The following is a 24,668-nucleotide window of genomic DNA, read 5'->3' on the forward strand; positions in this document are numbered from 1 at the left end:
ACAGAGTGAACAAACGTTAAAACCACGTGGGCACATCTTATGCAGGTATATCATCAGTTAGTCTTGTTGAAATGGTTCTTTGAAGTACTTTCTTTAAGAAAAAATATTTTATTAAATGTCTTTATTTGATAGGGATTTGTAGACTGAGTTGGACAAAATCTTAATATTTAAACAGAATGTATGTGAAGGTGGGAGTAGTGAGGTTGTTCTTTTAGATTTCTTTCATTGGACAGTTTAATTTTTAAAACTTCACATAATTAAACAAGTTGTCTTACCAAGAAAACACTGGAGATAGTTTGGAAGCTTTTTTTCTGCCAATGTTCATTTGCACCAAAATGTCTTAGTTTGAATAGAAAGGACTCTGTGAAGGTCTTCGAATCCTCCCCATTCCAGGGCAGGCGCCTTGTGGTGTACAGTGCAGGTGCCAGCAATATTTTCAGGATGGGCTTATTCTCTGACCCTTGTTTAGTGAGACATCAGCAATAACACAGCTGCTCTGCAATAGTTGAGATCTGAAACCTGTAATTTGGCAAGAAGAACAGAGCAAATTGGGTAAATATACATAAACACATTGTGAAGAAAGAAAAACAGAACAGAATGAACCAGAGCCTTATCCTACAGCTTGTTTGATAGAGATTATTTAAGGAGGCATATGGTATAGTTAAATGTGCTTTCAAAAATGCTGGCCAGAATCTTCTGGCAAATATGAAATAAATATCTACATCAGATGAATCTGATAGTATTAGTTCTCTTAAAAGGCAGTGTGGGAAGACACTTGACAGCGTTTTTAGTAAGAAGTGGAGGAATATCAGCGAATGTGGAAAATTTTAATCATCTGGTGCTGATGGGTCATTGAGATGAATGGTATGAAAGACTTGGGATTAGAGCCTGAATTGATAATAGAATCTTTGTTTTTGTATTTTCCTCCAGATTGTTATGTTTCTAATATAATAAATTTTCCTGGAATAAATTGATTAATTTCATTACTCTTTCTTGGTTGGACAAATTCAGCCTTTAACCTACCTTCTTACATGAACACTTCTTTTCAATATACCTGTGTATTATATGTACATCTATATAACCTCTCACTCCATTGTTTCAGTAGGCGGTGATACAGTCCCAACTTTATTCTTCTGTTTTCTCTGATGAATGAGACTTTAATTTACTTATTTTTTATCATGGATACCATTTCATTTTTTTATGTCTTTATTTTGGATATAAACATTGATGCATTAAGGCTGAGGACCTGCTCTGTTTTTCTATTTCGCTACCTGCCCTTCAGTGGTGGAACTTTTATCTTTTCTTCTACATGGTGTATTGCTTTCTGATTACATATAAAAATGTGATAAATTCACCTAATCTGCATTGTATTTCTATTTTAAATATTATATTCCGTTCTGGAAATTGTCTTTTAAGAGGGATAACAATTTAAGCCAATCTATGGGTGGCCAACAAGATGTTGCTAAGTATGGAAATAATAAATAGGATGAACTTTAAAATTCTGTCAAAGTTGGATTCAGGAGTGATACATTAGCTCTGTGCCAACATCAGGTTTGGTCTGTCATGTAAGAGATAGATTTAACTTATTCTTTATTGCCCCAAGCAAAGGAGAATGAAAGAGTGGAAGGTAAAAGGAGGCACCTTTCAGTTCAACATTGAGAAATCTAACAATTAGAATTATTTAGAGAGTGTTGATAACTAAAGTGTTCAAAGAGGGATAGCTATATATGAAGTAGAAGATATCCTAAATTTGTATGTAAAACCTCTTATATATCTGCTTTTAAGTTTTATATTATTGAAGCTTTTTCTTACTAAGACATTTGACATTTTTTAGATGAAAGGCACTGACAATTGAGTGATTATTTCTAAGTGCCTTTTTTGTATTTTATTAAAATATACAAATCAGTTTAAAAAGAGGTTATTTTCAGTGTAATACTGAAAATATTTACTATACAACATAGCTGTATACATCTCTGAATATAGCTTTGTTTTTCTTCTGAAATCTAACAATCTTCCTGACTATAATCTTTGTTTTAGTTATATTTTGAGATATCTCAAAAAGAAATTACTTTATTTAAGAATATTTTAACCATATTGAAGAAAATATTTTAGACAAAACATTAATTTATATAAATTCAAAACTAGAAGTGAATTCTTCAAAGTATACACAAATATGAAACTTCATTTTTCAACTTATAATCTTTATTATGCATAAAGCTAACTTTTAAAAAGCTCTGCAGAGTATTTAATAGTCGCACTTAATTTCAAAATACCTTAAGTCACCTTAATTTTAATAACTTTTTGAGTAGTTGCCAATTTAATTTTCAGTATGTGCAAATTGGAGGTAAATTATTTATTACTTCCAGCAAATGTCTTTCACAATTTTATTTAATTTTTTCGCCCTTTTTAATGGATCATAAAATGGCAGTCTTTTATTGAATATGCATAAAGTCAGCAGCAAATGAATATCTTGCAGATAGGTTTCTTTGGATTGAAATGTCAAATTTCATGGAGTATGAAATTTCTCAGATCAGAGTAGCTCTGACATATGGCACTGAACTAGTCCCCCATTTTGGAATTGTCATACATCTTTAAAAATTAAATAAAAGCACTTTGACCATTAGGCCTTATTAAATTTTATTTAATTGATTATATATCACAATACTATTTAATATTTTCTCATATGGAATAAATTTAGTTTTATCACAATTAATTGAGTACCAACTGATATTAAAATGCACTTCAAACAATCTTTTTGTTATGTTAGATTGTTTGGGCTTCTTCTATCTACCTATGTGGGGGAAAAATTTTTAAGTCTGGCATAAAGTGTGGAAGCAATTCTAAGCAATGCAGAACCAATTTATAGAAAAGGAAGTTGAAAGAGCTGTTAGTTCTCAGCCTTATCAGACCCCCTTGTGTTATCTGTCCTATGAGCGGGTTCTGTCTCAGATAGTTCCTTTTGTTTCATGACCTCACTTTCTCACCTGCCTGGCAGTTTCTTCTCAGATGCCACCTCAGGCTCTTCTTCTTGCAGTCCTTTATCTCTCAGTTTTCACAGTGATTGCATTTCTGACCCACAAACACATCTTCCCTGCTTCCTCTTCTTGCTAATGAGCTCCACAACTCCATTCAATATCTTTTCCTTAGCGCAAAACCCACTGTTCAAATGTCCATTATCCATATGTCTACTGACTCACTTAGATTTCCCATAGTCACCTTACAATTGAAGTTCCCAAGTTAAACTTTGTATTTTTGTTCAAACCTGCTTCTTTCTCTATGTTTTCTGTATAAATTTATCCACCCTCTTGTGCAAGATGGAACCTATGAAGTCATCTTTAGTTCTTCTTCCTCACCTACAAACAATAAATGTCCAAGAGAGGTGAGGGAGAACATCAATTGGTCACCTATACATGCCCAGACCAGTAGTCTAACCTAAAAGCTTTTGGAGTAAATGACTATGTTCCAACCCCCTTAGCCATATAAGCAAGGCCTCCAGGTCTTGGAGTCTTAGGTCAGTTTCATTTGACAGCAGCCACATTATACTAGACTGAGATTTGGAGGATAATGTGCAGTTATTTGGGTTGCCTACAAGATCTTATCAGCATATATTTTTACCATAGGAAAGGGAACTTTCTTATAAAAAACTGTTCTACTGATCCCTTGAAAACTGAATCAATAAGATTACCTGCAATAATCATACTTTATTATAAATCAAATAATCTTCCCCCAAACTAAAACCATGTCCTGTCACATGCTTCCTGGTACGTGCTTTAAAGTAGAGGAATTAAGAACTAGGAAAGATTATTTTTGGATTCAACTGTGCTTAGTCTTCAACAAAATAAAACATGGCATTCAGTTTTGCAGAATAAGCAATTAGGTTTAAGTTTTCTTTTTTAAGTAAGCTACTTGGCATTCTATGTTAGAATAGTTCAGAAGTTCACTTAAGTTGATATAAACACCCTGAGTTCTCATTCTCTTGTGGATTTAACTAAGCTTTGTTTTAAATGCAAAATGTTTTGAAGAGAATATTTTACAAGAAATATTATCAATAGGAGTATTCCTGAATTTTGAAGGAGAATTTTGAAGAAGTTTGCTAGTAGTCACTTTCCTGGTGGTTCTCTCTTGGTACAAATCCAAACTAAGTTCACATTGAGAAAAGAAGCACATTAAGAACTTTTGTTTCATCAAGCATGTGTAGTAAGATGGAAAGAGTTCAAAATTTGTAAGAGTCCTAGTTTTACCACTTTCGGCACAGAAATGAACATTTCTGGGCCTCATGTATCCCATCTATAAACTGTGGAACTACTTCTTACTTGAAGAGTTATTGTAAGGATTAAATGAGATAAATGTCTGAAAATGCCCATGATAGCATCTGGCCCATAGCAGGCACTAAATAATACCGCTCATCTCTCCTCTCTGGCATTTTTATTGAAATTTTTACCAGTACCTTGAGGTTGTTCTGTTTAATCATAACTCTCCTTAACTCACATATTTGGCACTCTATTCAAGGTGTAGAGAAATAAATCTTTTAAATCTAGCAAAATTCTACTAATTCAGAGTAATTTAGGCATAGTTTCTAGCTATTACTTTTTAGAATTTGGAATATTTTATGAGGATTGGAGCATAGCACTTTATAGGAGCCAGATTAACAAAATGTTACCTAGTACATTTGCTTTCATGATCTTGTGATGATAGTAATGTTTAGAGATAGGGAAAATAAGCTAAAGGGGAATTAAGGATATTTTATCTCTTTTTAGATTTTTTTTGAACCTGAAAAAAAAAATCTCAGCATTTTTACAGATTAAGGATTTTTTTCTAATTTATTTAAACTACAGTAGTTTCTCTGTATCCATGGGGAATATATTCCAAGATTCCCAGTGGCTGCCTAAAACCAGGGATAGTACTAAAACTATATATAATCAATTTTCCTGTACAAATATACCTTTCACCTAAAGGGAGCACTTTGTCACTTCTCTTTTGACATATCCAAAACACTACTTTTGAACTTTGGAGCCATTATTACATAAAGTGAGGGTTACTTGAACACAAGCACTGAGATAGGTAGATAATCAATCTGATAATGGAGAGTGCTAAGTGGCTAAATGGTGGGGAGCCTTGACAGGATGGATAAGCTGGACAAAGGGATGACTGGGTCCTGGTAGGACAGAGCAGGATGGTAAGAAATTCATCATGCTACTCAAAACAGCACACAATTTAAAATTTATCATTTTTTTAAAATTTCTGGAATTCTCCATTTAATATTTTCAGGTCACAGTTGACTGTAGACTTATCTAAGTAAAAACTCAGATAAGGAGAGGATTACTGTAAAAAAAAAATAACAGGGATTTCTGAATGTTTCTACTTACGTTAATACTTTTAGGAACAATTAGATCACTTACAGAATCGGCCTCTGGCTGGTCCAGTAGGAACTGGAACTAAGAAAGAAAAAAAGCTGGAATAGCTGATCAAAAGCTTGGACTTTTTAAGTAGACTTTCCGGTCAGTTTTGACTTATGTAAGGAAATAAAAATATCCCACAATATTCTAGCTTTAATTTATTTTTAATTTTTGTTTCTTCATTTTGTTTCAGAACTCTTGATGTTTCAGTGAGCTTTAACGGAGGAAAATCTGTCATCTCGAGCTCATTAGTAGTCACAGCCACAGAATGTGTAAGTACAAAGTTTGCATAAAGTTGCCTTTTAAAATAGTTCTATCCAGAAGTAACTTCCTGGTCCTCAGTGTTGAGCATACTATAGTCAAGAAGGTATCCTCTCTAATAAAGAGGGAATATGCTAATTGACTGCCACACCTTCAAAGATGGCGGTGCCCATAGCCACAAGATGGTGGCACCCAGTCCCTTGAGCCCCGCCAGGTACATGGCAAAGCCGGGCTTGCCTCTGGAGTCCCCCATCCCTCTCAGACCCTCAGGCAGCCCTGGGCTTAGGTAATCAGGGCAGGCAGAGGCTTGCACTACTGGCAGGGGCAGCAGCAGAGGTGTGATGTGAGCATTGCCTTCCCCTGATGGCTGGGTCCTCTCCTGTCCCCAAGGGCTCCCAGATCGTGAGAGGGGGCAGGCCAGGCTGAGGGACTTCCCCTCCAGTACATGAATTTTCATTCACTGGGCCTCTAGTATGTAATAAATGAGATCATTACGAGGAAAAATTTGTATAGAGTTTAAATTACTCCCTCCTCCCCAACCCCGTGGCTGCGTTTAAAGGGAATTTTCAGATAGTATACATTTTATTTTGATATTTATAAAATTCAAGTCATATTTAAAATAAAAATAAGCTATGAGAATGATTTCCAAATGAAGCATTTCTTCTTGAAATATTAAACACATGAAAAGAATGCTTTTTTTGTAATGAAGGTTGCATTGCAGCATCTAAGACATCCTGTTTTTGGAATTATTTGTGCATCTTAATAGAATGAGCTAATATTTTATCCATTTTACTGTTGGTGCTTTCTCATATGAGTAAGGAATTTGATTTTGATAGCTTGATAATACCTCAGTTTGCAGCTATATTTTAGTTGAGATGTTGATTTATATTACCCAAGATGCAGTGTTTTGAAATGTAAGCTCCATTGATAAAATAGTGTTTTCTTTGCAGTTAAATTTTTGGATTTATGGAAAATTTTGTATTAGATTGTTGTACATGGAAATAAAACACAAAAATGGACTGATCACATGACTATTATTTTTTCAAGTATATTTTCTCCCTAAAAACATGTAAATTAAAGCAAAAGGGAAAACAAGCATCCATATGGGCTCTCGGTTGCTATGAATGTCTCTGGATAGTTCTCTAAGTACCTGTATCTATTTTAAAATAGCTAGTTTTAGTCCCCCCCCCTCCCCTTTTTTTTTTTTTTTTTTTTTTTTTTTTTACCTATAATTCATGTTGTAATTTGTAGGCCTGGTGGATGTTGCAATTTGTAAGGCTTCTGGTCTGGTCCCTCCGGATGTGGTTGAGATTACAAACACTTGTGGTATAGCTCACTGTTAAGCTCACTGAAATGACATTCTTTCTCCATCCTTCTTCCTATTCTGCATCTCCAGCTGTCTTTTTTCACCTCTTTTCCACACAGGCAGGAAAAGATTTCTTTTCTGTATCCTGTAACATGATTGCAGTGTGCACGGATGCTGAGGCCAAATGACTCATCTGGAGTTTATACGTTAAGTTAGATGTCTTAAGGCAGTCTTTCTAGATCTTGCTAGTTCTCAGGAAAATGGAATGTGACTTTAAGTGGTTTAAGAGTGAGGTGATTTCAGGAAAAGGGATGTCGATTGTGTCATAGGTGGAGAGTGAAGGGACAAGCTGTGATATTAAATAAAGGATCAAAGTAATTTTCATGGAGAAGAGAGTTGAGAAAATACTTAAGGAAAGTGAGGGAGTGAGCCCTGAAAATCACTCAAGTGTTTCATGCAGAGGGAGCAGCTAGAATGAAGCCTGAGGGGACTGGGTCTGGCAAGCTGAAAAAAGCAAGGGGGCCAGTTTCCTGGAGTGGAGGCAGTTGTGGGGAGTGGGAGTCTTGAGATGAGTAGTAGGGAGTGGAGGGAAGGAGACAGATTATGCAGTTTTGAAAGTCAAGGTAAAGACTTGAGTTGTTCTTTGGAGTGAAACAGGGAGCCATTGAAAGCTGACTTACTATGGCAATGTTTTCAAAGGATCATTCCAGCTCTTATGTAAAATTATGCTTTGCAGGGAGGGTCCCAAGTGGAAACACGGAGACTGATTCTGTGGCTGTTTCAGTAATTCAATTCTAGGCAAAGGGAGTGTGGCTCCACTATGGAGATGGCAATGGAGATGGTGAGATGTTGTTGCATTGAATTTAAATTTATTTTGAAGGTGGTACCCATGGAATAGATGCCTGGAAAGATTAGATGTAGGTGAGAGAAAGACAGTAAGAATACTTTCACGCTTTTTCATCTGAGCAACTAGGGTGAGTTGTCTTCAGGTTGAGTAGTTTTTGGAAGAGGACAGTGGGTAATATTGTGAAAAATACACGGGCATTGTATTTAATTGATATCCAGTCTTTCTGGCATATTCAGATGTGATAATTAGGCGAGATGCACTTAGTGAGGTTACTCATTATAAGGTGATACTTTGAGTTTTTACAGGCACTCGAAAACCAAACAGAAGAAAACACCATTACTTTAGCAACTGATTAGTTCTTGTAGCAACCCCGCACATACAGAAGCTTAGCTCTGCATTCCAAGAACATCAGGGCTTAGTCCTGTGAAGGCACTTATGTCACTGAACTGTCATTTCCTGTTTATGCCTGGCCTTTCTTGGCAAGTCTTGAGATGTTGATGGCAGGGCTTGTGCCTTGCTTGTTGCCCCCTCCCTTGCATAGGACTCATTCTCCAAAATTATTTGTTCAATGAATGAATGAAAGGAGTTATATTTCTAGTTTAAATGTGGGCAATCTAAGGTTTAGATGGAAGAGATTTAAGATTAGAGCCTGAGGAGGGTAATTGGGCAGTCATTTCTCTTCTATCTCAGAAGATCTCTGAAATGTGTCTCTGTTTAAAAAAATACAGTTAAAAGTGTCTTCCCTCTCTCCTCCCCCCTATCCTCCTTGGAACCACTGCTCTTCTTCTGAATCACTTGGAATTACAATACTAAGAATGAGTTTTTTGAGCATGTATTAAACACAAGACACTGTGCTCAGCACTATATATGAGTTAATCCCTTCATGACTTCATGTGATACTCAAAATTCAAGAAGAGGCTTTTGGTTATTACTTTAATTTTACAGGTGAGAAAACCGAGGAATAGAGAGCCACCTTCAACTGTTAGTGCATATTTACATAAACATGTTAGAAGGTACTTTTTTCTGTTAGGTGGACCCAACCCTCAGCAGGGGTACATGGTTTGATGCACAGAACATGTGCTGATTTTAGCCCCCACTGTGCCGAGAGAGGGCAGGGTTGGAACCTAGAGGCTCTGGAGGTTAAATCACTTGGTCAGTTTCCCAGCTGAGTAAAGGCTAGAAATGAGACTTGAAACCAAGTCTGTCTTCCTCCCAGATTGAATACCTACACAACCTGCCATTGATTTTTATAAAACAGGGTGGTAGTGTGTGTGTGTGTGTGTGTGTGTGTGTGTGTGTGTGTGTAAAGTCAGGCAGTTAGCATTTTCAGGTTTGGGGGCTGTACTGTTTTTATCACTTCTACTCAACTCTGCCATGTTGTGCAAAAGCAGCTATAGACTTCTATAAACAAATGGGCATTGCTGTGTTCAATACAAATATGCACGTTGAAATTTGAATTTCATGAAACATTCTTCTTTTGATCTTTTCAGCTATCTAATAATGCAAAAAAACCTTCTAGTTTGTCGGAGATCTTATGAAATAGATGAGTTGATTTAACCTTTGGGTTACAGTTTGCTAATTCCTAATATGGAATATTCCAAAAGAATCAGTAAATGAAATTGTCACCTACTCCATGATTCTTAACCCCCAATTCTAACTTCATGGAAACAAAATTGTGGAGATCCATTTCACCCTTTCTGTGTCTGTTTTATTTTTAAAAAGGTTGCTGTGATTATTTTCTAAATAGATTAAAACATGCTATTTATGCAATTTTGGAATTTTTAACTGATTCTTCTTTCCCATAGTTATTTTGATGGTGTAGTAGTGACTCTGGTTTGTTTTTATATTTCTGTGATTCTCTTAGTTAGAATTTCAGTTATATTTGGCAAAGTTTTTGACTATACATTGTAACTTGCTTTTAATAAAATAAAGGAAATTAGATGCAGAGAAAGTTAAGAAATGTAACGTATCCAAAATGATTAGAGAATCTATTTCTTCTACCTTAAGATCAAATTCAACATTCTGATATAGTTCCAGTTAACCAGTAAAAAGAGTTTTAGCCTCATGGCTTTGACCAACATCTGGGTACTAAGTTGCTGACTGGACTCCTCAGTTAACTTGTATACCCTAATTTTTTTAGACATCTGAAAACGCTACTTGTTCAAAACTATAGTAGTAGTTAGAAAGAATTGTTCTAACAAATGGCCAATTGAAAGGTCATTGAACAAATGACCAATTCCTTCTGTAATAAAAGGAATTACTACTTTTTAGAAATGTGTGTTTCATATCTCTTCTTCAGCTTTTTCGGGTGCTAGCAGGTCCCTCAAACTCTGTGCTTTAGCCAAAGTTGTCTCTTTCTTGTTTTTGCAAAAATCCATTAATTCTTCCCTCCCTCCCTATCTGTTTTTTTTTTTTTTTAAATATATTTTATTGATTTTTTTACAGAGAGGAAGGGAGAGAGATAGAGAGCTAGAAACGTCGATGAGAGAGAAACATCGACCAGCTGCCTCTTGCACACCCCCTACCGGGGATGTGCCCGCAACCAATGTACATGCCCTTGGCCGGAATCGAACCCGGGACCTTTCAGTCCGCAGACCGATGCTCTATCCACTAAGCCAAACCGGTTTCGGCTGGTCTTTCTTATGATTCCTCAAGGAGGTCCTCTCAGAACCTTAGACCAGGTTAGCTCCCAGTTTGACATGTTTCTATCGTAGTTTCCTTATATACTACTCACATTTGTAATGATTTTTTTTCATGGTCTGTCTCTCCAACTAACCAGTGGGCTTCATGAAGACTTGTCTAACTTTGTAACTTTGTAACCCGTTTAACCATGTACCATTGAAACAGAAGCATGCCTAACCAGAAGTGAGAGGTGGTTAGGCTCTGTGTATAATACAAAGCTGTGTTATCATATCTAGTTCCATCTGACTCTAAGTCTTCAGATTGCAGCATGTTATCTGCTCATAGGACTGAAGTCTATGTGTTTGACCTCTCCTTAATTTGTTTATAAAGTCTATGAACAATGAAATGATTTCCCTTTCATGATTGAAGTCTTTTATGCACTGATAGTGGCTCTGGAAAATCAAAACAAAGGAACTGGGACCGTCTGAACTTGTATACAGTTAACTGAGCAAATGTCTGAGACCGGGCATCCAGAGCTGGGTTTCATACATAATTCTGTGCTTCCTCTGACCTATGTTCTATCATGCTTAGCTTAAATATGAAAAAAAAAAAAAAAGGACAGGTCTACAGATCTTTAGAAAGTGTGTATTTTGGTTTAATTTATTGTAGACAAGTCTTTGGAATCAGTTGAGATAATACTGGCATACTAAATGCAGATTGGAATCAGTTGAGATAATACTGGCATACTAAATGCAGATTGCATCTAGACATGCATAGTGTTTTGTCAATTGTTCCTAATAGGGACATTTATTTTTAGGGAAAATCAAGAATTTTAATTGCTTATCATGCCCAGCCCATCCACTTCAGATTCTGTCAGCATCGTTTTCCAAATGTCCTACTCGTAACACATTCATAGAAAGAAAAAAACTAACCACTAAACTTTTAGCAGGTCTATACCCTCTGGTTGCATATCCTTATTTCTGAACACAAGGTTTGAATTCTAAGAAAGGAAGCCAGATGTTCAGAGAATACTTTTGAAAGCTATATAGCACTTCTTTCATAGGGTGTCACATTTTTAAAAAAATATATATTTTATTAACTTTTTACAGAGAGGAAGAGAGAGGGATAGAGAGTTAGAAACATCGATGAGACAGAATTATCGATCAGCTGCCTCTTGCACAACCCCTACTGCGATGTGCCCACAACAAAGGTACATGCCCTTGACCAGAATCGATCCCGGGACCTTTGAGTCTGCATGCCAGTGCTCTATCCACTGAGCCAAACTGGTTTTGGCAGGTGTCACAGTTTTTATATATTTCTTTGACATTGTTTTTTCTGTTTGCTGGATTTTAGAGCTGAGCATAATCAAACCTGTAAAGAGTTGGATGATTTTTCATGAATGTTTAGAATTCTGTGTATAAAGATGTATTTTGAGTATTTTTCTAAGTAGCCTGATGTATATTTGAATTATTTTCTTTGGTTTAAAGAGAACTTAAATATTTGTCTGGAAAATTTCTATAATGTACATATCTCCCCTCTCCCCCTCCACACACACATATCTTTCTATGTGCAAGATGCTTATTTAGATATTTAGGATACATCAATGGCCAAATGTGGAGCTTACATTTTCATCCTCCCTTAACTCTATGTGAATAAGTTGCTAGATGTGTAGATGCCTTTTTATTTATTATGCTAAATTATTTTTTATGGTAGATATCATGTAACAACATTTTTAAGGGCCTTAAGAATGGTTTGATAGTAGATGGAAAAGCACTGTGAAGATAGGGTGTGACATTTTTCTAGTTACTTTTGTTTTCTGAAAGAGAAATCAAATGATCAGGGATTCTAAGTGATACTTTGATGGTGTCTGTGTTTTAGTTCATTTGTTACCTAATATCAGTTATATTATAGAAGGAGCTTCCATGGTTATTTCCTCTTCCATCCCAATGAAAAACTCAGAAAACAAATGACAGCTTTAAATGTTCTTGATTCTAAATGTGTACTTGATTCTAAATCTTTTTCTGAAAATTTCTAAAGTTAATTAATGGTTTATGGTACATGCTGACAGTTATTTTAAAAATTATTTCTTAATTGCAGTTTACATTGAACATTGTTTTGTATTAGTTTCAGTATACAGCATAATGATTAGACATTCATATTTTTTACAAAAACCATCCCCCTTGTGTTTCCAGTACCCACCTGGCCCATACATAGTTATTACAATGTTATTGACTCTGTTCCCTATGCTGTACTTTACATCCCTGTGACTGTTTTGTAGCTACCAATCTTTATTTCTTAACCTTTTCACCCAGCTCCCCAGAGAATTGTTTTAAAACTTATTTTGTAGTGGTTTTATTGAAACTGAAAGCCTGCTAATAATAAATATCTTTGAAAATTGATTTGTTTTGGAACGGTTTCCAAGCCACTATCTAGAATCTCATTTGCTTTGCTTTTCACTGTGATATTAACAGATGATCAGGAAATGACACATTTTAAGATTTTTCAGGTTAACTGAACCAAATATATTGCACTAGCACTTCCTTGGTAATACTTTTGAAAACTACCTTTTCTTCCCCCCCTACCCCCCCAGTTATTTTCAAATAACTGTTTGCATATAGATTATTATCTCTTTTTGTGCATAGGTCACTATGTAATATACTTCCAATTCCATTATAAAGTGTTCTAATTAAATGCTACTACCATTCTTGCCGAAACTGGTTTGGCTCAGTGGTAGAGCGTCGGTCTGCGGACTGAAAGGTCCCGAGTTCGATTCCGATCAAGGGCATGTACCTTGGTTGCGGGCACATCTCCAATAGGGGGTGTGCAAGAGGCAGCTGGTCGATGTTCCTCTCTCATTGACGTTTCTAGCTCTCTATCTCTCTCCCTTCCTCTCTGTAAAAAATCAATAAAATATATATTTTTTAAATGCTACTACCATTCTCGCTTAAACATCAGAAAGTCTCTATTTGGTTGATGCCAACATTTTCCAAAGTGGATTCTAGGTAAATTCCTGGATTTGTAAGATAGTGAAAACTATGAGAATAAACAAAGGTTTCTGTGTTGATATTAAATTTGAATTAAATTTTTTATTTTTTAATTATTTATTATTATTATTATTATTATTATTATTATTTATTTATTATTATTATTTTTTTTTACCACAAATCCATTCAGAGCTTTAAACATGTGAATGGGTAAGATAATTTTCTAAGAGAGATACAACAGTCTGGCTTTTCCACAGTTTCTTGCTTCAGGAACAACTGGGTTTCTTATTTGTTGGGTTAGTATAGGGGTGTCAAACTCAATCAGAGAAGGGGCCAAAATCTAAAATCCAGCCTAAATCGCGGGCCAAATGGTTTACTGAACAGTCATAAACTGTCATTGTGATGGAAACGCAGCGGAGTGCAGTGATGACAGCGCGGTGCGGGCCACATTGCAAGGCCTGGCGGGACGGATTTGGCCCGCGGGCCTTGTGTTTGACACATGTGGGTTAGTATAAAGGACTAATTTTAAGCAAGCTTTAATTTCTCTGGGCCTCTATTTTTCAGTTCTTTTAATACAATGATATTCTAAGACCCCTACTGGTAGGTTCTCTGCCCCGCCCCCAACCTCTCGGTCTATCAGCTGTTGGGAGGGATAAATGTGGTTCTCACCCTGACTTCTGAGCTCCTACTGAATTGTTTGGAATGCCAGACAATACATCTCTGAAAACCTGCCTTATCAAGTGCTTTGTAATGTCTTCATCCAGGCAGTATATGGATTTATTCTTCTTTTTCCCTGAGTTCTTTCGCAGAAAGGAAGGAAGGAAGGAAGGAAGGAAGGAAGGAAGGAAGGAAGGAAGGAAGGAAGGAAGGAAGGAAGGAAGGAAGGAAGGAAGGAAGAAAAAGGTTATTACATTATTACTGGGGATCCCAGTAATTAGGGTAGAGACACCTTGCCCCTTGGAATCTTTAGCTTTACACTAAAAATTCAGTCAACATTCTCTGTGTTTGTGGATTGTGCCATCATATTTCTTAGGAGGCCATTCCCTCAGTAAACAGCCGAGAATGGGCTATCCACTGGTAAGGGGTTGGACCTAGCCCTGCTTCCTAGAGTTCACAGTTACCTTTTCCAGCTTTCAGTTTCGCTGTGTAGGATGCACAGGTGGTTGCTAGAGGAAGGGGGTTAGAGGCAGAGCCCGGCGAAGGGGCTTTGGGCTGGAGGAACTCTACATGAGAAAGTAGAGAACACCGCTGTGGCTTTTGTGGGGAGAGCGTTCGAGCTGCCGTGAGAGATTGTCTGATACATGAATGCACGAGATTGCATTCTTGAGTTGGTGCATTCTTGAGTTTGGTGTTAGCATTTGCCAACAAGAACTGCTGTTGTTAACTTTTCACCTTGGTGATTTTTGATATTCATCTCTTCTATCATTAAATATATAAAGTAAATAGTATTCCATCCTCAAAATATCTGGGGAAATTCTGCATAAATTCTGCCTGGAGGTAATCATGCTGGTAACAATCCTTTCCCAGAGATGAAAGATAAGGATCATAGGGACCATTCCTGCATCGCAAATAGTGATTCTTTTCTACATTCCACAGTGTTTCCCAAAGTGTGGTATACGGGAAGAGTTTGGTGGAGGTACACGTTGCACCAGAGTTTGGTGGGGATATGCACTGCACTATGCTTAGCTGCGCCTAATTCTACGTTCTCATGAGTACGAGGGGTACTCAGCATTACGAAAATTATAGAAGGGGTACACATATGTCAAAAGTTTGGGAAACACTGCTTTATTAAGACATCATTTAAAACAATCTCTAGCACTTTGGAAGATTTTATATTTATGATGACTTGCCTTATAATAACATATATGAAATAGAATATAAAGCAATTTATATACCTTAAAGAATTTAAAGGAATAGAAATCTGGTTTGACATTATTATGCTCCCTGTGTTGGTTTCTGGTGTTTCCTAAAAAAATGTGTATTGGGTATAAACAATAATTATTCATTCCTGCTGAGAATATTTTTAATCTTCAGCCAAGGATATGTTTTTATTGATTTTTAGAGAGAGAGGAAGGGAGAGAAAGATATTGAGAAACATGGATGTAAGAAACATCAATTGATTGCCTCTCGTATGCCCCCTGTTTGGGGATCAAACTCGCAGCCTAGCTCTGTGCCCTGACCTGGAATCAAGCCTGCATCCTTTTTGGTGGGATGACTCTCCAACCACCTGAGCCACCTGGCCAGGGCAAGCTGTTGAGAATTTTGAGAATTTTTAAGAGTTTATTTGAGCCAAACTGACATTGATGGGAAACAAAATCTCAGATTGAGAAAATGCTTCAGAGAATGCCTGTTTCGCAGTGTATTTTATACATTAGAATCAAAGCCCTGCCAGGTAGCTTAGAGCATTGTTCTTATACACCAAGGTTTTGGGTTTGATCCCCAGTCAGGGCACATATAAGAATTAACCAATGAATGCATAAATAAGTGGAACAACAAATTCACATTTCTCTCCCTTCCTCTCTCTGAAAAAAAAAGGGGGGGGGGCATTCCCTAGAATTTTTCACACAAACAAACAAACAAACAAACAAAAATGCCACAACAAACAACAAAAACTTATCAAAAGAGGAGACCTAAGGACAGTTCCATGAAATCCATTGTTGGTAGATAAAGGGGCAGGAGAAAGCAAAACGGAAATCTCGGACAGGATAAAACAGAGACACACGATAGTTAATAATAATAATAACAACAGTAGACAGGCTCACTTAAGATAAAGATTGGCCTTTGTCAAGGGATGTACAGCCCTAGGACATGACTGCAGGCCTTTACCTGTTTTTACTTGGGATTTTTGTGTTCAGACCATCCTCTGTGATTACTCTCAGTCTCTGAGTTTGCAAGGCTCACCATGCAGGCTCCTCTGCTCTTGGTAGGCCCTCTTTCGTCCAAGGACTTGACCATTAGCTTTGCTGACCATCTTGTTTTTGTTTCCTTCTTCCTCCAGTCTAATGGGATTGCAGCCATCATTGCCATTTTGGTGTTACTGCTGCTCGTGGGCATCGGTCTGATGTGGTGGTTTTGGCCCCTTTGCTGCAAAGTGGTGAGTAAGAAGGATTTTTAGCTCCTCCTTATTTAACCAGTGAGATCTAAACAAGGCCTGGGATGTGAATCAGTGCTGCATTGTTCACCAACAGCAACGTTTCAATTAGCAAATTGAACTTCAGTCGTTTTTATCACTGTAATAAATTCTAGAAAACATGCCTGCCAATAAATATTTATTATAAAATTTCATCTAAAAATATTTCAAAATCGGGTGTGGAGGAAAAAGGGAAGAGGAAGGTAGAGGAGGTCATAGAGATAAAGGCTTTTGTACTAAGTACAAAAGAATTTCAAGTACATCAAATGGTATTTTCTACTGGATTTATTGGAAGAAGTTGATCATGTATCAAGTTTTTTTTTTTTTTCTTAATTTATCTTTATTGATTTTAGAGATGAAGAGAGAGAGAAAGAGAGGTAGAAATATCAAGGATGAGAGAAAATCACTGACTGGCTGCCTCCCACACAGCCCACTGGGGATCAAGCCTATAACCCAGGCATGTGCACTGACTGGCAATCGAACCGTGACCTCCTGGTTCATAGGTTGATGTTCAACCACTGAGCCATGCAGGCCAGGTTGTCAGGTGTTTTTTTAAGTGCATATTGAATCTCTCATTACCTTTTTGAAAGATCTACTGTTTCAGAACTTTCTCTGTTTGCTTCTCAGAAAAGCATTTTAGAAATAAGTCATGTGCAAATTTTAGGGGATCTGCTAGATAGTCACTTCTGAGGTTATGCCAGTTGGTTTTCGTGTGTATCGCATTTCATGATTAAAAACTCTGGAAGAATCTGGGTGTAAAACAGTTTTCTGCTGCTACTGTATTAAATTGCCTCACATTGCGTGGCTTAGCTTAAAGCGATGCTTATTTATTATTTAACCATGATGTAATCACAGACCCAGCATGGGCCTCGCTGGGCTAAAATGGATACATTCCTCCATTAGTGCTCCAGAGGAGAGTCTGTTCCCTCACCTTTTCCAGCTTCCAGAGGCCACCCACATTCATTGATTAGGGAACCCCCTCCCTTGTCTTCAAAGCCAGCAGCCATGCATCTCTTCTGTAGTCACGTCTCCCTCTCTCTACACCCAGCTGGGATGGTACCTCCAAAGTTAAGGAACCATGTGATTAGGTTGGACATTAGGATAATCTCCCATCTCAAGGTCTTTATCCTTAATCACATCTGCAAAGTTCTTTTTGCCTTCTAAGGCAATTCAGTCACAGTTCTAGGAGGTAGAGTGGACATCCTTGGGGGGCTGAAATGCTGCCTACCACAGGGTGGGGTGTTGAGTGATAAGTCTTGGCAGATGTTAAGCAATCCAATTTGGATTCTTCAGGCTTCATAGAAAAGATTATCCTGGCCGAAGCTGTGTGCAGGAGGCAGCTGGTCGATGTTTCTCTCTCATCGACATTTCTAGCTTTCTTTCTTTCTTTTTTTTTTATATATATATTTTTATTGATTTTGTACAGAGAGGAAGGGAGATACAGAGTTAGAAACATCGATGAGAGAGGATCATCTATCAGCTGCCTCTTGCACATCCCCTACTGGCGATATGCCTGCAACCAAGGTACATGCCCTTGACCGGAATCGAACCCGGGACCCTTCAGTCCCCAAGCCGACGCTCTATCCATTGAGCCAAACCGGTTTCGGCCATTTCTAGCTTTCTATCTCTTTTCCTCTCTGTAAAAAATCAATAAAAATATATATTTAAAAAAAAGATTATCCTGAAGAAGCACTTTTTCAAAGCATGCCTGAAACTTATTTTGATAGTATTCCTTTTATTAGGGGCCCATCATTTAGAACATAGTATTCCATAGATCACAGTATTGTTTTGGGTAATATTACTAGACTGCCTTTCCCTCTCATCTCTGCTGACTGATTTCATTTTCCTTGCAACATCCGCCAGTGCTTTTTGTATTAGTCCTGCATTCATTATTCATTGTACTTCAGTCTGCTTTCACGAGGCAACTTTACAGTCCTTTATCTCAGAGCAGTTGGCCCATGGAGGAGACACAGAATTAAACAACAGTAGAGACAACAAGCATCCTGTCTCTTTGCTGAACTAATCAGTTTCCTGCCATAGCGATTTATGCACAAACGGCTTCCTGTTTTAATCTTGATTTTCCTAGATACGACTATTGTAGGGTGGCTAGCCTTCTTGAGTCTCAAACTTAAAAAGCAAAAATGTGCCCTAAAGTGATTTGTACTCCTTGCTTTTTTTTAATTTTAAATTTTGCAATGCTGGATTTCCTTCCTTCATTACTCTGCAATTTCATCCATTATTGGCCAGAGGGCTCAACAGTGTTAAAGTATGTTTTTTTTAAAGACACTTACAAAAACTGAAGCACGCTTCTTTGGGAGCTTGCTGGATGTGCTCAAAAGAGGTCTCCACTATCATTTTGGTTGTGAAAATAGGTCTATTTTGACCCCGAGACTCTGCAGATTGCAAATCCCATGATGTATTTCCTTCTGCCAGGCTTAGGGCACCTTTAAGGTATGTTTTCAGGATGTGAGGGCTTCCAACCATGAAAGCTTGCTACTATCTGGAGCTTACTTAACAGAGACAACCAGTTTTATTTTACGTTTAGAAATATAGATTTCTAGAGCAGCTAGCCCTGTGTATGAACTGATACTTCGATCTAGGTATACATGAGTCACAGCTAATATTTCCCAAAGCAAGGTTTAAAAGCAGAGAGAAGGTAAAGGCAAAATTCTGTATTCAGCTCTTAGCAATCTAATATGTGCCAGTATTGTGCTGGGAACTGGGGGATGGGTGTGTCTGTACAAAAATGATTATAATATGATATGGAAACATATTTTAATATGAAAACACAGACTGTGCATAAAATGTCAATGGAGGGTCTAAAGTGCCTCAGGAGCAACAGGTGTAAACAGTAAGAAGACAAAGGAAGAGGGATTTGCTAGAGTTAAAGGACTATTTTATTTTATTTAAAAAAATATATTTTATTGATTTTTTACAGAGAGGAAGAGAGAGGGATAGAGAGCTAGAAATGTCGATGAGAGAGAAACATCGACCAGTTGCCTTCTGCACAGCCCCCACCAGGGATGTGCCTGCAACCAATGTACATGCTTTTGCCCGGAATCGAATCCAGGACCTTTCAGTCTGCAGACCGACGCTCTACCACTGAGCTAAACTGGCTTCGGCTAGAGTTAAAGGACTATTTTAGAGGAACCTGACTATGCTGCTGATTCCAAACTGAATTTTGAATAATGAATACATTGTTGGCAGTTGATGGGGGCCATTTCCAATGAAGTGTGTGCAGAATTACTAGTTATTCTGGCATGCTTTGGGAAGGCCTAGGCTGAGGCGTAGGGTGCCAGTGGCTGGGAGGGGTGACGGATGGTTTGGGATGTAGGCATGAACCTCATTAGGGAGGGTCTCCTCTGTCTTTTAGGAAGTTTGAACTCAGCCTGGGCTTGAGAAGAAGCCACTGGAGAGGTTTGATCAGTATAATCCCGTGAAAGCAGCTTTGCTTGCTGCTTGGCTAGAGGTCTGGTCCTCAGGGGGTTAAGTCTGCATCCACATAGTTCCATCAACAATTGAAATGGAAAGCCAGTGACAGGTAGTGCATCTTAGAAATGGTTGGAGCAAAGTATCTCTGACAAAGTGTGGAGAGTTGGAGAATAAAAGAGGCTAAGCTAGCTAGAGAAAAAAGGAGAGGTCATGGAAAAACAAGGGGCAGAGGAGACCAACCTTGTGGAAAAAAATGTGGAGTGTATCAGATGGTATAGTGCAGTGTTTTTCAACCTTTTTTGGGCAAAGGCACACTTGTTTCATGAAAAAAATCACGAGGCACACCACCATTAGAAAATGTTAAAAAATTTAACTCTGTGCCTATATTGACTATATATAAAGTAATTCTCTTGAATAGGAATCAAATAAACACAAAGAAAGTATTTTATAATTACTTTATTATGAAATATTAAGTAAACAAAATAGTGAAAAATTATAAAATTCTTGTCTTGTCTGCACCTACGGCACACCAGGCAACATCTCGCGGCACGGAACAGCGGTTGAAAAACGCTGGTATAGTGTAACTATGGGAACTTTATTTCCCTTTTTCCTTTTATAGAATATATCATATATGTGCAATGCTGGAATTAGAATGTGGTTATTTAAATAATTCTTAACATTAACTTATCAGGGATTAGTTTGAGTTTGATTATCTATTGTTAGCAGTGATATTACTTTTAAAAAAATATATATTTTATTGATTTTTTATAGAGAGGAAGGGAGAGAGATAGAGAGCTAGAAACGTCTATGAGAGAGAAATATCGACCAGTTGCCTCTTGCACACCCCCTACCGGGGATGTGCCTGCAACCAAGGTACATGCCCTTGATCGGAATCGAACCTGGGACCTTTCAGTCCGCAGACCGAAGCTCTACCACTGAGCCAAACCGGTTTCGGCTGATATTACTTTTTTAATGGGAAAAGAAATGCATTTCTCTCAGCGTGGTGTTGTACAGCTTTCTTTTTGGTTGAGTGTGTTTTAAGTATCAGTGGGAGAGATTTAAAGGTATGTCTCTTCTCTGGGCATGTTTAGATCATGTCTGTGATTCACCTCTTAGGAAGTCACATGTTCAGAAACTCTTATCAGGATAGAGAGCCTGGGGGAAAAGCCCTGAACAGAGGCCTCACTATTTGCCACACATTTCTTCACTCAATGATTTTATATTTTATGGAAATGTCTTATGAAATGATTTGATCATTCATTGTTTAAAAATTACAGTTTTATGTAGAATAGTAGTTCAAACATGACAGCGTTACTTATATCTTAACGATTCTCAGTTTGTTTGTTTTTTCATGCCTGAGGGCTCCTTGAACAGAGGCTGTCAGATTTCCATCTTGGCCGTTCTCCCTGAGAGGAAGGTGGGCTGAGACAACTAGGGGACCAGTGCAGTTTGGAAAGCCCTGAGTGGGAGGCTGGCTAATGATCTCTGAAGTTATCCGGGTCTTAATCCCTGTACACTGAATGTTAAGGACTTTGTAGATGGGATTAAATTAAGGATCTTGAGATTGGGAGATTTTTCCAGAGTGATTTAGGTGGGTTCCTAGATCAACCATTGTAGTTACGTAGGTAATTGTTTTTACACATTTGATAATTATATTTTAATATAATTTGGTTTCTTTAAATTTTGTATATTTTAATTTAGTTTAATTATTCTGAGAAGAGGTCCCATAGGTTCACCAGATTGCCTCTGAGGGGTTTAGGATGAAAAAGGTTAAAAAAACAAAACATAAAATAGAATCTGGACACCCAAGATGCTTTTAATATGAGACTATTTTAAAATTTTAAATCTTTCAGTTTATTTTAATGAGTATTTTCAAGACTAAAAGAGAAATGATATCATCTAAAATGTTGCAGAATAGTGTCTTTTCTGTGCCTGGGCTTTCCATGACAAATAGAAATTTGAATCAATGATATTTGGAGGACTTTATCTAGTAATAATCGTAACAAAAGAGCCCTCATGCAAAGCTGACATTTTTGGGCACTCCCAATAGTCAATTATGGAGTGTGTTGAGTTTGCAAACTATTCCATAAGGGGAAAAGTTCTCATTTTTTGTATGAAGTTATTTCTCACCATCTGTTGAGAGTCGGTATCCTGCTCATTGAGTATCCTCACATCCTCCTCTACAACTGCTTTTCTTTAACAAAAACATCAACAGGATCCTTTTTCCCCCCTTAAAATAATAATAAAAAAAATGGGACAGGAAAGATGAAAAATAAACTTATGTATTGAGTCATGAGTAAGATCATAGAAAATGTGGATGTTTTCATCATTGTTTAGCTTAGAAGGCATGTTGGGTTCACGGCAGATGTGCTGTACGATCAGGATAGCAGAGGTGACAGTCCTATAGTTGCATCGTTTGGAATAACCAGACACCACACAGAATTACAGATGTAAGGCTAATGAGGTGGCAAACAAAGGCTTTCTGGAGTGTTGTCAATTAGAGTGTGGTATACAGCTGCAAATATCTGAGTATACTGGAAATGATCAGTGCTCACTCTGCTCCAGTGTCCTTGGCCAGCGTTCTTCAGCCGCAAGGGAATACTCATTTCCCTTAGCGCATTTAAGACATCACATAAATCTTAATTTAAAGAACCATTTTAAAAGTTATCTTTTTAAAGCCCAACTTGTTTATAAGTAAGTTGAGCTTTCGTGACGAGGATATATCTGACTGGAGCCCTAAGGAATCGTTTTCTTAGCCAGCAACAGCTGTGCTGTTTTTTCTAAACAGTAATAATGCTTCCACATTCACTTGTTTTTTATTATTGAGGAGGGCTCTTGGTGCCTTTATTGAGTTACTTTGAGAGCAGCTTGATACTTTTTTTTTGGAATGCACAATAAAGTAGAAGTAATCTAAATTTTAATATGCCTTCCTTGCACCATTGATTAACATGATTTATGTTTGGTTGCCTCCTTGAAATAGATTGTGATGTTAGTACTCATTGCTTCCATGGTGATGTTTTTCAACAGAGCATCATTTACAAAGCAGGATATCAAACTCTTCTTGGTTCTAGTTTGTCTTGACAGCAGTACCTTTACTTAACTCCTGGTAGAATAAACTCTCACACTGCTCTTTCCAGTCCTCATTTGGCAGTTTTAAATGACTATTCATTGACCAGACTTCCTACCAGTTATTTGTTAATAGTAAGAATCCTTTTCTTATTAAAGATATTTATTGATTTTGAGAGAGAGAGAGAGAGTAACATCACTGTGAGACAAACATTGATTGGCTTGTCTCCTACGCTCCCCCTACTGGGGATTGAGCCAGAAACCCAGGCACATGCCCTGACTGGGAATTGAACCAACAATCTTTCCATTGCACGCGATGATGCCCAACCAACTGAGCCAGACCAATCAATCTTTGACCATTGATGATTCTGTCAAAGAGGAAAGGAAAGAAAAGGAAAGGCAGGATGAGTTAACCCAGATTGTATTTTGGTCTGGATGTTGAAAGCATCTAATTTTGTGAGATTCAGAAAAGGACTTCCCTAAGCAGCAATGTAAGAGACTTTGTGCTTTTGCACTTCAGAGGAGAGGAACTACACTTGCTCTTTGATCTTATTAAAAAGAGAAGGGAGAATGAAATGAAGACCCACCTATATTTTTAAACAAATTTTTGTAGCCAGTAAGAATGATTTCTCTATTGTCTGTGGACTCATAGACATTTAGATGACATTGCTGATAAACTGGGCATTTGTTTTTATCATTGTCAAGAATCAGTTCTGAAATAGTTCTTGATCTACAGTTGTTGTACAGTATCTTTTTTAATTCAGTGCAGTTCACTGTTGACAGTTCTTTTCACTCTTTTCTGAATATCAGAACATATGATTGCATCAAGCTGGCTGCAGGCTCCCGTGCTGACATTTTCTAGCGCAAAGAATGCCCACATCACTGGAGCATTTGAAAAGTGTTAATGAGCAGATCAAAAGGACTGTTGCCTGAAGCAGCTAACTTTTTTTTTTCCTCCCTAAGAAATAGGCTCTCCTCCAAACTGAAATCTTCATTCTAGCAGCTGAGTAGATGAGATGTAATCCTCCCCGATGATGATAGTAACAAATAAAAAAAAATTGGAGAAGAATCAAACTCTGCATATGGTTCATAAAGTGGTGAAAGTGTTTTCCAGAATCTTCAATACTGAGCTAAAGGATGCTAAGTGGGAAAAAATCCTGGCAACTAGGCAATATTATGCCTTTTAAAATCTGCAAATTCTCATAAAATATGGTGCATATGAATACATCTTTTTCTGAAATGCATGTGTTCTTGCACTATTTAATACAAGAATGGGATTCTCATGACTGTTATTTTTAATGTATTTGGACTAACAGTAAGGTTTCCTGTTCTCCTGCACTAGTTTGACTGAAATGTAGGGATATCAGTTGGACACAATTTTTGCCATTTTTGGCTTTTGGGCCGAATGGCTTCAAATCATCTCTCCCCTTCTCCCCCCTTTGTTACTTATGAGGCCACATGGTAGAGTGAAGAGAAGGAGCATTTTGAAACATCAGACACATAAGGAACATTTTGTTTTCGGTTCCATCATGTCTAGGTTAGGGATGTAAAGTATGTGAATTATCAAATTATATTTCAATAAAATGGGGATGATAAACTTTTTCCACATAGTTACCATAAAAAT

General features: G+C 37.4%; 1 protein-coding gene across 2 annotated transcripts in view; it reads left to right on the plus strand.

Moving 5' to 3' along the window:
* ANTXR2 (ANTXR cell adhesion molecule 2) overlaps positions 1-24,668 on the plus strand; it is a 129,385-nt gene that overhangs the window by 45,476 nt on the left and 59,241 nt on the right. For both annotated transcript variants that reach the window (XM_045571379.1, XM_036412635.2), the window contains exons 11-12: positions 5,590-5,668; positions 16,415-16,510. In XM_045571379.1, coding sequence (XP_045427335.1) covers positions 5,590-5,668; positions 16,415-16,510 — 175 coding nt within the window. The remainder of the gene's footprint in view (positions 1-5,589; positions 5,669-16,414; positions 16,511-24,668) is intronic.

The sequence above is a fragment of the Pipistrellus kuhlii genome, unplaced genomic scaffold (genome assembly GCF_014108245.1).
Source record: "Pipistrellus kuhlii isolate mPipKuh1 unplaced genomic scaffold, mPipKuh1.p scaffold_m20_p_1, whole genome shotgun sequence".
In the NCBI taxonomy this organism is placed as follows: domain Eukaryota; kingdom Metazoa; phylum Chordata; class Mammalia; order Chiroptera; family Vespertilionidae; genus Pipistrellus; species Pipistrellus kuhlii.